The 15,378-nt window shown below is 35.1% G+C and overlaps 1 protein-coding gene across 3 annotated transcripts in view; it reads left to right on the top strand.

Annotated features, from left to right (window-relative positions):
* The window catches only part of LOC145246034 (1-phosphatidylinositol phosphodiesterase-like), a 60,165-nt gene that overhangs the window by 32,504 nt on the left and 12,283 nt on the right, over nt 1-15,378 (top strand). Inside the window, exons 2-3 of one of the 3 annotated variants that reach the window (XM_080107861.1) lie at nt 8,473-8,613; nt 12,004-14,775. In XM_080107861.1, the coding sequence (XP_079963987.1) occupies nt 8,473-8,613; nt 12,004-12,134 (272 nt within the window). In that variant the 3' untranslated portion in view covers nt 12,135-14,775. Of the gene's footprint in view, nt 1-8,472; nt 14,776-15,378 lie in introns of those variants that run through there. The other 2 variants (XM_080107863.1, XM_080107862.1) reach the window with 2 other exon arrangements.

Genomic DNA, 15,378 nt, shown 5'->3' on the forward strand with positions numbered 1-15,378 from the left:
GTTAAAATGAATTGTGAATTATACTAATAACGTGGACACAGAAAAAAACAACAACAGTTTTTGACGCCCTCATACGTGTTAGATATGCCCGATTGGTTTATGTCAATGAACAGGGTTTGTTTCCAGCGCCACCATTGCTGTCACTATCGCTGCTCCTGCTAATTTTGTATTCACATTTTGCGTATGTAAACCGGGAGAGATATGCAATATAGTATCTTTTACTCAACCTTTTTTCTAAGTCATATATACAGATACAACATTAGTTTTTTGGCATCGTTTGTTCCAGAGTTTTGTCAGACCATTTAATTTCATCTTAATAATAATTCATCAACACCCCCCAACCCAATAAATAAACACCTAACATGTCTTTAACCCATCAGGGATAGTTAGACACCTTATGAAACGATTACTTTTTCTTGGATAGAAATGAACCGGTGTTATCACCACGATTGTCACTTGGATTTGCTATAAGTAGGGTTAAAGTAAAATATGATATAATCTTAAAGAGAGACTACTACTACTACTACTACTACTACTACTACTACTAATACTAATACTACTACGACCAGTAGTTACAGTGTATACACAATGATAACATGCTACACACAGTGCCATCTGTTGGTTACACAGTAGACTAGTTTGATGGTGACCGGATTATCGTTTCCCTGTCATGATTTTGTCCGGCTTAAAAGGAGTGCCGAACTATCAGTTACCGGAAAATCGTTTTCACACCTGTAGTAGATTTTACTTCGTTTTACGGCACGTTAATGTTATTTTGGAATTTGTAAATGTAAAAGCACTATAACATTATGAATTATACATTGTATAGTTGAACAAAAATGATTATAGTCGGGTGGTGGTGAGGGTGGGGTTTCATAGCATTCGCAGTGGGATTAGCCAGTAATTGAGGAGAATGGATCTGATAGGATTTGCACTTGCTATGGTTGATTTAATATCACGCATCTCTCGAAACAATTCCTATTTGTAATAAGGTGTCATTAGCACGTGTTAATCTAAAGCAATTAAATGGGTGGGGTAAAGATTGTTTGCCATTAATCTACCGCCCCCATTCGATTGATTGATTACATAAACTAACAGAAGTATTGGCTGAAGTAAACGTCGTTACTCTAGAACCCGTTTGTTATTATTTACATTAAACTGTGCTGGAATTTTGGCCAATTGGGTACGTTATTTCAGAAATGTATGGCGGCTGCAATAAATGTGGCAATGCAGTAGAAAAGAATACAAACAACTTTTGAAATTGGAACACTTTCATATAAGAATATCCATCGCAGGACGGATAATATTAATTCCCCAAAACAACTTGGCTCTTATTATCTTGTTTTAGCTGGGGATGGGGCATTCTATCGGATGCCAGATATTCGCCTGAGACTGAGAAATCGTTTTAAAAGTTTAAACGTTTCTTTAAGTGCAATTATTTGTATTCCTTTCGTTTGTGTTCCTCTTGCACTTGGTTCACCAGGTATATTCGCAAGGTAGTTTTTGAAATTCTTTTTTATGAGTCCAAAATATTGCTTTCAATAATTGGTGTCACATAATGGAGATTTCATTTTTTTTTGTTGTGTCGAACATAAAAATTTTGATATTTCGTTATCTTCTCACCCTCAGCTCTATTTAACCGCGTATCATTGGAGACACAAAGCTGGAAATATAGATAAAACTTCTACTAGGGTTGCTTCTTTCCCCTTGTTCCATATCACTATGCCAGGGTTTTCTAGGTATGTAGCTATAGGAATTGTATAGTCATGTATGGCGTATTACCTATTTTCAACAGTTCTTTTTGTAATATATTTTGCCAAGACTTACTGCTACATTTGATATTCAACTTCTTACAAATAGTACAATGTGCCGCATTCTATAATAACCAACTTCCAGCAGAACTTTACAACTTTTATGTCCCATTATGACGATTAAAAGAAAGGTATGAATAGAATCTATGAAGTTTTTATTTTAAGAAATGTCTAAACGTTTAGGCTTAAGAAACTAAAATTCAGACAGTCTTACTAAATATAACCATATATAACCACATTCAGATATGCATAAGTCAAACATGTGTTACAACTTCTAGCTGGCAACGTTGCCCCCGACCCCCCGCCAACAAATACTGTAACAAAAGGAGGCTAAAACAAAATGGTGGCTGACAAAGCTAGTCTCCCCAAATTATTTCATTTCACACAAAGTTTTGTATAAGAACTAGCAGGCCGCCCGGCATTGCTCGGTTGTAAAATACGTTTAAATATGATATTTTACTTCATGCAGATTTCCCTATTGATTATTATAATATGTCCAATATATATAATAATGATTTCAAAAACTGAAATCGAGACCAAACCATTCAACGCTCCCGTCATAGTTGTTATTTAGCACTCAGCCTTTGTCATTACTGTCTGAGTTATTGCCAAATGGATAAAAAGGCTAAATATTTAGCAGCCTCAAGCTAAAAATGTATATGCTTCTGGGTTTGACCTTTACTCCTGATCTGAAATGGAACACCTACATCAAGTCTGTTGCCAAGGTCGCTGGAAAGATGGTGGGATCCTTCTACCGCTCCAGAAGATATCTCACTACTGATGCAATTCTCTATCTATATAAAAGCCAAGTACGTCCAAGGATGGAATACTGTTTCCATATCTGGGCAGGAGCTGCTAAAAACAGCCTATTCTGCTTTGACAGAGTACAAAATAGACTTTGTGGCTTAGTGGGGGATGCCCTTTTCTCTACCCTGCAACCTCTCTCCCACAGAAGAGACGTTGCGAGCATATCCTTGTTATTTCCATGGTAGGTGCTCGTCTGAACTCCAATCTCTGGTCCCACCTCACCAATCTTTCACGAAAAACACCCGTCTAACTGAATTCACTGTGAAAAATTTCCCCCACTCTATATCTGTGTCTAAATCAAAACGCGGATTCCATGAACAAAGCTTCTTTCTTAGAACTGCACGCCTGTGGAACTCTGTTCCGTCTGCCTGCTTCCCACCGGACTACAACTTGGATGTCTTCAAGTCCAATGTTAACAAATTCCTAATGAACCGCCCCCTTAAGTAAACACTTCATCAAATCTCCACACTAACGTAATGTACTTGCAATAACCCTTATCCCTGAGTGGCTTCCGGGCCTTGATAAGTGGTGATCACTGTATAAAAAAAAAAAATGTACGCATACATAGAAGTTAGTCTATTTACGCCTGTCAAGGTCAACTGTTTTATTTTCAATTTTGACCCATTATCGGCAAATTTTGACAGCTAAAAAACAAATTGAAAGCGTGCTACAGGTCCAAATACACTATATGTTCATTCCAAATCTGTAGACCAAGTATTCAGAGAGGTGTTTGGTAGATACTTTCTGCACACACACTCACAAGGTCACTTTTATATATATATATATATATATATATATATATATATATATATATATATGAAAGCTAAAGTGTGTGTGTGTGTGTGTGTGTGTGTGTACATTTCCCTACGCAATAACTCTGTCAATTTTTACTCTACAGATTAGAAATTTGATATACGGGGTACGGAGATTTGGGAGAATCGATGTGATTGGTTTTCGGCCAGAAATTTGGCTACTAAGGGGTAAAAGTTCAACGATTTGACCTTTGAGAACTCTACCAAACTCCTCCGACAATTTTGGGTCTAAACACTTGAAATTGTAGATATAGGTTTCTTGGACATGGATCTAACTTAATAATTTGATTTGAGTCCAAAACAATGAATGTTAAGGGGTCATAATAGGGGTCAAATTTTAAAAAATTGAGCGTTTTTTTTTTTTGCAAAGCATACACCTCTAAACATCCGGCCAACGCCGGGCCGAAATGCTAGTATATCTACATATCTATAAAAGTGAAAGTGTCTGTCTGAGTGTGTGTGTTTGTGTACATTTCCCTACGCAATAACTCTGTCAATTTTTAGTCTACAGACTCGAAATTTGATAATTTCTCTCCATCCCTCTCTTTCCCTCTCGCTCTATCTCTCTTTTCCTCTCGTTCTCCCCCTCTCTCTCCCTCTCCCATCTATTTAATATACCCTGCTGAAAAACTAAAAGCCAGTTAAAATTTAAAACCAAAATATTGAAACTTCCGCACCTCATATCCTTGCCCTCTCACTTTTCTCTTTATCATCCTCTCTCCACCCCCCCTCACTATATCCATATATCTCCACCCACGCCTACCTGAATCTGCTACCCCCCACACATAATACAATCGAATGTATCCTTAACCTTCAAAACTGAAATATTGTCAACACCTGCCTTTTCCCTTTTTCTTTCTTTCTTTTTTTCTTAAAAACACCTTTTTTTCCAATGACTAACAACCACTTCTGCGAAGACTGACGAAGCTGTTGGATTGTAAACATGGTCCAACATTGGAAACATATGAAGCAAAACAAATAAAACGTTAATAAAAAAATAAAACACATATTTGCTCTGCAATAGTATTGAACACTCTTCATGGTTTTACTAATTACCAGTTTTACCAAAAACTTTAATAAAGATTTTTCGTATCTATCTGCGTAAGTATACTTTGATAATTATTTTCAGTTTGAAGAAATATGGTATAATAAAATTATGGGGTGTTCGTTCGCGCCTGACCTTCATAGAATGGAAATTTGTCACAAAGTTTAACAAGGGTTTTAATATTGTGATAAATGTTTCAGTGTGAACAGGTATGGTATAATAAATTATGGGGGTTTATCTATTTTATTTTCACTTTCATCATATTTTGCTTTTGTTTTGAAACCCCCAAATTCGAATCTATCTCTTCACAATCCTTCCTTTTCATAACCTATCATACTTTCATAAATCAAAGTCCATTTTCTGTAGGCTGTTTTTGAACCCAGTCAACGACGGGTACTTTTGCTAGTATATATATATATATATATATATATATATATATATATATATATATATATATATCCATTTCCTAGAATGTTTTCATCTTAAATCCTATGCAATTATGCAGAATATAGAAACTATGCATAAATAGAATTCAGCATAATAGTGAAATTAAACCAATTATCTCTATATAAATAAAATGAACTCATTTTTTCCCGTCGGATTTTGACATTAATAGGATTAAAAATCAAGATATTTCATACAAATATAATATACACAAACGGCAGAACAATATCTGAGGTGTGTTATAGGCTTATTATTTCTCAAATTCCTCGATAATCTTAGATTTCTATACTTTTTCTGCTGAGAAGTCACGGCCAAAATCGGTTAAGATCAATGGAAGTGGTAAAATATTTTCTCTTTAATAAATTCCTCCTCCCCCTGCCACCACTTAACACCGTTTGGGGATCGTTCACAAGGAACAGTTGAGAAGAGAACACCGGTTTGGCTTCGTAGTTCTTTCATGTGAAGTTATTTAAAATCACTAAACTAAGCTGCAGTGCTCTGTGGCGTAGTGGTTAGCGTGCTGGACAATTCACATTATATTTTCACGTTCGCGCCGACCTACCGTAGTCGTTTTTTTTTTTTTTTTTTCCTAAACAACTGGAATGGACTTTTCTTGGTGGCCGAACTGTTAACGTTGCAGATGTTTTTTTTTGTTTTTTTTTCACACTTTATTTTCCTACTTTTACTCATGACTCCGGGTTTGATCCTTCCTATTTACCTACCATAACATTTTTAAACCCCCCCCCCCCGTCCCGGAAACAAACACTCGGGCAACGCCGGGTACCCCCGCTAGTCTAATAATAAATCATAAAAAATGAATAAGTAATTAATTAATGCTTGTTTTACAAAGAAATATGCAAATTAGTTAACCTTGATGTAGTTGCTCACATATCCATGACTGAGTATATTAAAAAAAAAGTTCGTTTTAATCATTTTTAAATAGAAAAAGTAGGCTTTAATATGAATGTTAGAATGTGAAAAAAAAACCGCAACTGGATAGATATATAGATATATGAAAACATGCCCGTGTCCTAAAATTTAGTGATAAATCACTGATCCTCACACATGAATTATTTGGATAACTCCTTTCATCTTGGATGTTATTTTCACAACATTTCAACCTTACTGATCAAGTTTCACTCTATGCATCATCACCCTGTGGACACATACCTGATAAACTCGTCCTTTCATTGGCAGTGGTGACGTTCTACTGATTAATAATTAAAGAAGTTCCCTGAATTTACACTATCCACTCCTAATTCCTTCAACCTAATGGAATCACTAAGTAACAAAACTAATGGATACCATTGTAGACTATGGAATGAACTGTGCTGAGTTCAAATCTTGTTGGAAATATTTACTGATTTTTTTATCTTTCTCTCAAACTTTAATATGTTTTTTTTTTTCGTTTTCTTGTATTCTTATTCATAAAATCATTTGAACGTAAGAGATTTCTATTTGGTTCCATGTTTATGAGTTTGAGTAGTCAGATGTCTGTTCACATAAGATTTTTACAATTTCTGCATGTTTATACAGTCAAGGAAGCAGGGGACATGGAGGGAATTCCAAAGTCTAACAGTTAGAATCTATTAGAGTAGAAGGCTTTTCTATATTTAGATACCTTTACAGTGAAGAGGTGAGATTTTGCTGCTTTTCGATTTAGACAGAGGTATTTTCGTTGAGAGAGCACAAGTGCGATGTTCGTCAGATCACATTCAATCAAGTACTTGTAAAACAAGCACAGAGATGTGACATTTTGACGATGGGACAGGATATGGAGCTTTGTTGGTAGTGCGGGACTTATTGGGTTGGAGACTTTTTTTTTTAACCCTGTCTGATATGGAAAGAATAGTAGTAGATGCACCAGTCCAGGTCTGGCAACAATACTTCATACATGGGTGAATGGTGGCTTTGTAGAGATAGAGGATGTCAAGTGTGAGTAGTTTTCTAGCATGGCAGAGAGAGCTCACCTTCTTTGCAGCAGTCTTGGCAATGTTTTCAATATATTTGTTTCAATTCATGTTGCTCGTGAATGTTAAGCTGAGAATGTGATTACTCATCACAATCATTGGTTGAAAAAGTTTCTCATGATTGTTAAAAGAAAGAAGCTTATTCTTAGTAGCAAGATATATTATTATCCACCTTCATTTCCACTCCATTAAATACTGAAGATCATTGCCTTGGATATGTGTATATTCGCTTTCTCCCATGCCTGTTATAGAGCGTGGTGTTATCAGTAAATATACCAATCAATACTAAGGTTGACTTGGGATGAACCTCAGAGCAAACAATTCAACCTATTCAGTTGCTGTGCAAGCGAATTTATGGTTGTTGGATAATAGAGGAATTGTTGATTACTCACTATTCATAACACTAATAAAAATTTTCCAGAAATCGTGTTCCTAATTTCTGTGGCTATACACATTTTGTGGTGATTTTGGTTTGTTTTCTCTTAGCTATGGCTATTTCAAACTTACAATAATTCTTAGCATCTATAAATTTTTGCCTATTTGTACTTGAATAATGATGGATAAATAGGTGGAAACATGTTGCCTGCGTGCAATGGCAGCTGCACAGGTTGAAGTGAAATGTTGGGAACATGTGCTTCAATGTTTTGCAGGATTCACTTGCACCATTTGCACAAGTTTCGGAAAAGATATTACTTCATGGGGCATCTCTGATGCAGTCTTTGATAGCTTCCCAGTCTTTATGGAGTATCTTGTCCTTTTAAGCAATGGCTCATTAGCTTAGGGTTGGGAGTTTGGGATGATGTTTACCTATGTTACAAGTGGACTATGGGCATTTGTCACTCAATCCTCACGTACGGTAGTCGGGAATAGATCCAGAAGTGGGATTTGCTAATCCTCACGATTTGGGAAACAGGTTGTAAATGTGACAGCCTATGTAAGGGAATGAAATATAGAGAAGCTATGTGTGCTGCTATTATCTACATCTGTAGAGATGGAGAAACCGAGCCAATTACTGTAGTGGATGTTCAAATCATCAAATACATGTACTTGGGTGCTATACTGTCAGAGACATGGTTGATCAGGATACAGTTTTGGATTGAGGGAGAAGAGGGAGAATGGTAGAAAAAATACAACAAATGCAAGATTTGTATAAAGCTCACGAAGACCTGATTATTTGATTCTAGGTTGTGCTCTTTAGCCAAGAGAGGGTGTTACAGATATAGACTCCAAGTTCATGCATATAACTGTCCTTATCTCAGAGTAGGAGGTATCCAGCATGTTAAAGAGGACTGAGGAGTATAGATTAGTTTCAATTAATGCTAGAATATCCAGAGAATTTGCTAAAAGAAATGATTCTACATCGTCTAGATTTATTCTAAGCCCACAAATATTTGTGGATTCGGATCGTAAGGGAGGGAGCGATTTTTTTTTTTTTTTTTTTTTTTTTGTAGGGGGAGTGAGCATCTGGTTTACTTGCATCATATTTTAAAATTTACTAATTTTTATTTTCTCTCTCCCATGCAAGACAACTCGATATTTGCAAGCATTATGATTGAATAAATGTTATTTTGTATCTTTTTCAGTGTACATTACCTACACGAGCGGCACCAGTTTCTGGGCATGGCCTCACTCGGTTGCTGGGCGAATTAATCCAAGACTTCAGAACTACATTCTTGGCAGGAAACCGAAAAAAAGATTTGGAATCCTTTGCATGGATTTCCCGGGTATGGCACTGATCGAGTCCATTTTGAACAGCAATTTTCTTCCAAAAATTCAAAGCAATTGACTTTAAAAATGTTTGAAAAGAAAACAAAACAAAACAATATTCTAATACTAATTGTTAATCTAAAAGGTTATCTGCTATTTTTGACTTCCGGTTTCTGCTTTGCAGATAAGACAACGGTGGCAAGCAAGATATAGTTCCTTCTGATTAATGATTATCTTCCTCTCATACAACGTGAAATTCCCCCTTCCATATTAAGAATGGCTTTCTTATCTGCTTGATCATGACTAATTACCCAACCAAATAGACAGCTGAAATTGGAAGTCCAAAAATAGTAGACACTCTTGACTCTTGTGGATTTCTTGTAACGAAAGATGTTTATGGAATTGTAAGATGACAATTTTTTGTAACGAAAGATGTTTATGGAATTGTAAGATGACAATTTTTTGTAACGAAAGATTTTTATGGAATTGTAAGATGACAATTTTTTGTAACGAAAGATGTTTATGGAATTGTAAGATGATAATTTTTTGTAACGAAAGATGTTTATGGAATTGTAAGATGACAATTTTTTGTCGTAATTTTTGGGATGAGATTTCCACCATCATTTGCATCGTTTCTCTTTGGACTTCAGCATTGAGATTTCTATTTCTATCACATTTCATTCAATGTTTCAGCCTGCCTTTGTCATATGTGTCGTTTATTTATGCTGATTCTTTTGCCGTATTGAACTGTGATTACCGTTCAGTATTTGTGTACATTGCTATCAGTGGTATACAGAAAAGGGTAAGGTGATGGCCTTGGGCATCCAAATTGACAGGGTCCTCCAATCATATTAAAATCATTTCCTTTCTTATAATATCTCTCAATACTAGAACTTATACTTGAGTCTTTGAGGGCGTATAATCAAGGAGTTGGCCCGAGGCATCATCAACAGGCCTCTACATGCCACTGCTTGGCATACATCACATTTTAAGTACACTATCAATCAATGAAAATGGTTTTGCAATACGGACAAGAACAGCACAATAAGTAAAAAGTATGTTGCGTTACAGTTTAGATCAACCTGACTCCTGTTTCACAAGGTTAGACATTTAATGTGGCAGATGGGGCAACTGGCTTCCCCAAAGGGTAAAAAGTAGCTGAGAATGCGCCATTATCATTTGCTAAAAGAAGCATTTCAGACAATCGACAATAAACCAACACCCTTCTTGGGAGATCAAGCTGGATCATACCTCATCTTAGAAAGGAAGGATCTGATGGTTCAGGAAATATCATGTGCCAGAATTCTGCCAAAGAGAAATCCAGCCGGCATGACAAACTTGGTGAAAGTCCAAAGCATTTGATCTCATATAAGATGGCTTACTCGACCTCTAAGGAAGCAATGATTGTGTGCTACCTTGTGGCCAATCTACTCTTAAAGGATCACAGGAAGACAACGAGTGTTGCTTTTATTGTTTAGAGACAAGTTTGTGAAATTAAGTCAACGCACAACAACATTTTTTTTTATTCAATTTTCACCCCAAACAAGGCACAGTGCCACTTTGAAGCAGGGCCTACTATCAGGGACTTAATTGCAGTGTTTAACAAGTTTGTTCTTCTGTACAAATAAGACAAAGGGACAAAGTGAGTTAGGCATTCTCATGTCGTCTTTCCTGGCACGGCTATCATTTTCTCTTTTGCTTCCTTGTGTGCATCCTTTATAAACATGAATTCTTTATTTATTTATAAGTGTACAGACGATTTCATTCTAGAAGAACATTGCATGTATCGGTCATCCACTCAGTGACCAGTATTAAATTATAATCAGGCAAGCCACCTGGCTAGGCCTATTCAGAAGGGGGGGGGGCGTTCACAGTGAAACATCTGATATCAATATACACTTAATCCTTGAAGAAAAGCAAAGGTCAAATGGCACATCAAACGAAACATTGTATAAATACAACGTTGGGGATAATAATGTTAAGAAAAGCAATGCCAATAATGGCAGATTGACACTGACCAGAAACCAATTGAAATGTTGCAAGTAAATTTATCTGTAAAGTTCTATTCATATTCTAAGAACGTTTCAATGAATTACAATAACTTTTAAAGTTCTTAATAAAGTATTGAATTCAAAGAAAATTTATTAATTTAAACAAGTAAATGTGTTTCAACATGGGTGGCAAGTGAAAATAATGTTTTGGGTCAATTTAGCTATTTTTATCCGCTAGATTTGGAGATTTTATTCCAAATCTAGCTTATGAAATTTGGCGTTTATTTATTTATAGATAATTCTTCATCTTTAAAGGAAATTATTAAATGTTCTCTAAACACTCTAATGCCATATATTCTATAAAAATAATTTCATTTGGAAATGAAGAATTATCAAAAATTTCATTAAAACATATATATCTGATAAAAATAAAAAAGGAATTTTATCTCTATTTCTAAGTATTAAATGTTAAAATCTAGCAAGTTCTGAATCTGACATGTCTTTATTGTTTTTGTTTAGCAATTCTAGAAATGTCATTTGGAACACAGATTTTAGATTTTCATATACTTTTTTTTACCTTTGTAAAATTTTACCTTTGTAGTTATTAGTGATTTGAGGCAAAATTCTTCAAAATATCAATCAACTATTATTGGAATTTATAAGTAACTCATAGATTGAACATTGTGGTTGTCTTCTCTTGGTAATTTAATTTGCCAAAAGGTAAATATCCAATCACTACTCCCTTAGATGTCATGTAAGCAGCTTCTTTTTTCATTTTCGCTTAACTGCATTTCGACACAAACTCCAGAAAGCTGTTGCAAGATCCAGTAAGTGCTCACACTCATTAACAGAAGGCTCTTCATATAAGATCATAAGTTCTAGCTAATACATGTATTTGCAATAATGTGAAAATTTTTATTCCCAGAAGAAAGTTTAATTCTCATATGAGAGATAAGTAGGAATTATACTTGACTAGCATGGCTACCCGGTGTTGCCCTGGTGGACATGAAGTTCTGTTTGACATAGCTGCTATACTAAGGATATTGAGCAACCTCCAGAAAAGAACGGAAGCTCCACCAGATATTTTGGCAGCCCGTGCGCTGGAACCTCATCCCCTAAAAAATCAATCAATCAAAACAACTTTTCTTTCAATCAATGTAGCTCATGCGACAAAAAAAAAAAAAGAAAAGAAAATAGACACAGTAGGCTGAAACGGAAAAGAGGGAAAGAAGAGAAAACCTTTATGGCAAACACTTTGCCCAATGGACCACGGCCCTGCAAAATTACGTTTTTAAACACGCTTTCAGTTTGCTACATGTGCATAACTTGTAAAAATGGCATCGCAAAAAGTGATCACCCTTGCAAGAAATAGTCCAGTTTACCACCACAGAATTAATCTTTTTTTCTAATTTTCAGATATTATGCGTCCGAGGGATCGCTCTTTCAGATGGTACTGGTTTCAACCTGGTTCAATGTGGCTAAAGAAAATTTGTGGCGGATATACGAACACACAAACACACACACAAACCAATTTGAGATTTATATAATAGATAATCTGTTATATAAAAGGCAATTATATGTATGTATGTATGTATGTATGTATGTATGTATGTATGTATGCATTATGTATGTATGTATGTATATCCAACAAAATACAAAAAAAACCCCTATGAAACACACACCCATAAAATTTATATATTCTTGATCAGCGTTGCTCTGGATGAATAATATCTAAAATTTAGAAAGTAATTATCATTATTTGACTTAAAACTAGCGCAAATTTAGTCAGAGGAGGTAGAGTGTTCAGATATTTCATGTACTAAAGGGAATTAACTCTGATGTTTTTTTTAATCTGCTTATGCCGAGTCATTCATCGAGGAATTTATATAAAGGAGAGTTTTCTATATGTGCATGTCCAGAAAGAGGACTGGGCTTAATGGGGAAAGAAAAAGGGGTGGAGAGATGGAAAACGGGGAAAGGAAAGAGAGAAAGATAGAAAAATGAATAGAGAGAAGTAAAGAGATAGAAGTTTTGATAAAAATATGCTACAGTTTTCCCTCAGCAGCCCTGCTAGTAAAATATACAAATATAAATGCTGAAAGTTGAAATGCTGAAAGCAACAGCTTTTGAACAAAGGGAACAACTACTGTGTATGTTCTTTGAACAATTTTATGTAGACAAGTAATAAAGAATGACATTCAAACAGTTATGAGTGTTTGCAAACATATGCATTCGTGGAACTTATATGAAGAAATACTCTGATAACAGCTGTGCATACTTTGATCCCAACATTTGAAGGATCTTTCACTCTTAAGAAAAAGATTTTGCTTGCAGCAGTCTTTTGGGGTTTGCGCCATGATGCAGTCAGCTGTTAATCGATGGCAACTGTACTAATGAAAATGGAAAAAAGCGTTTGAGCTTGTATAGGATGATTTACATGTTCCCCTAAGGTAGCAAGTATTGTGTTTTATCTTTTACACAAGCCATGCGACTTTTAAATTGACAAAGAAAGGCAACCATGCTGACCAAATGTCAACTGGTCATAATTTCAACTGGGCAAAATTTCGACTGGTCTATTGAGGCAAAACTTCTGAACTTTAGAACTGAACTATTTAATTCATTCACACACAATCCAGGATAATCATCCATGTTCCCTTCAACAAGAGGTTCGACACTGAAAGTATCCATTTGCCATTGTTTACGGTTTCATTCCATGTTTTCTTAAAGCGTCCATCTTTCTTTTTGCTGTCTAATAATTACTGAAATTAATGTTGTTTTATGATAAAGGGAGACAAATGTAAAATGTGAGGTACCTTCTCTTTGGTTTGGAGTTTCCAGACAGACTTTCTTCAACATATCAAACGACTTTGATTGCCTTCCAAAGCAAAAAATAAATAGGAGGTGCCGGATGGCATGTTTATAAGTTGCCAAATTTCAGTTGGACAATTCAGCCAGAAATCCTGATGTCAGTTAATCTCTAAAATTATTTTTGTTTTAAAGTAACAAAATCAAATGCATCATTTATCAGTTTCATTACTTTTAGAGAAAAAGGTCACCTACAAGTGATTTAGATTACCAACACAGACTTTTGGTATCAGCAAGCTGAGTTTGCTCTCTTACATTTACTTATGCAATAAATATCCCCATTTTCTATCAGCTGCACATGAATTAGTGATTCATGAGTGGCTTAATGGATAGTGATCATGAGATGGGAAAGAAAAGTTGAAATCACATCGGACGTATTATGTTACAAACTGATAACATTGGGAAGAATAGCAAATTGGGTTGAATTTTTCTTCTTCTTTGCATATCTTTGAAGCAATCGTCATATGACTATCTGGTAATATGACAAGTTCCTACTTTTTTTTATTCAGTCCTTTGCATTATTGTTGTAGTCTGCAAGGTCTTTGAAGTTGCACTGATTGGTCAGTAAAAAACAGATAAGGCAGCGTTGCATCTTGGTATTTGCTTGGGTCAATATTGTAACCTCATCTAGTCATAGCAACTTTTGTTCAACCCTGTTTCTGTTTTCAGAAGGTTGAGTGGTTTCCACTGGACCTAGGAAGCTTCTGAACCAAGAAGGAAGGCCTCAGAAGATATGATTCCCATGCAAATAGGAGATGAGGGCATTATTTAGTCGCTTGGTTCATAACTTCCCGAAATTTTGCTAGGAGTTCAACATGGCTTCACTTTTACTTCAGTCGTTGGATTTTGTCCTTGTGTTTAATGACTTGTTTTCAGCATTAAACAAATTTAGAACAGTTCTAAATCTTGAATTTTAATAGGGATTCCATGTGCCATATTTTTTGGGAAGGGGGGAGTTATTCTGTAAAAAGAAAAATATTTAAGGAATAAGATATTCGGTTATTCGTCTACTACAAGATATTAATTAGAGGGTTTTACATTTTTTTTAATTCACGAACCGAACTTATCGGAAATATTTAAAGAAAATTAGATGATGTTTGAATTATAATTTCAGAAGAGAAAATGAAACAAAGATATAAAGGGACATAAATTACTTTTTTGTTATTATCCAACTTTAACATCATGATCCTGTTTCTCAAAAAAAGATTTTCAGAAAAAAGTTTGATAGGAAATCTAATTCTAAAATGTATATAAGAATTGATTGACGATCATAATTAAGTTTGTAAATTTGTAACTTTGGAATAAATGAAAATTTTGAATTTATGATTTTTCTGTGATAAAATATTTTTAATTAATAACACCCCTCACCCCTGCAAAACAAAACACAGAAAAAAACTTATTTTTTGTTTCAGTAAATATGTTGAATATTCTAACTAATGGACAAAAACGTGAATTAGGTGATGAGGGAAATAACATTTTTTTTAAAAGAATGCAAACGTGGAGTGCTTCCAAATTGAACGAGAGAACAAGGCGGATTGGAATATGTACTTTGACCAGGTGCTTGTCGTTATAGAGTTTATGATGGATGAGACCTCAGACCTTATTTGGTGTTCGATCGAGATGTTGTCCTACTCATTGACAACTTGTTGAAACCTTGATGAAAAATACATGGGGAGGACCATTATAATGTAGTTTTGGAACAGCAACATACGATTTTTACTCAGGTGAGATGGAGAGTTAAGAGAGCACGGAACAGAAGAATAAATGAGAGCTGAAAGTAAATTGGTTTAGTAGGAAATCCAATATACTACAAACTATCTCTAACAAAGTCAGATTAAAGTAGCCCAGTATCATTTGGTATCTTGGATATTTGTAGCAGGAGAGATCAAGTGAGCGCATGGTGGTAACATGAAGTTCGCCAAATTT

Source organism: Euprymna scolopes, chromosome 23 (assembly GCF_053919585.1).
Source record: "Euprymna scolopes isolate OS-2025 chromosome 23, ASM5391958v1, whole genome shotgun sequence".
NCBI classification, from domain to species: domain Eukaryota; kingdom Metazoa; phylum Mollusca; class Cephalopoda; order Sepiida; family Sepiolidae; genus Euprymna; species Euprymna scolopes.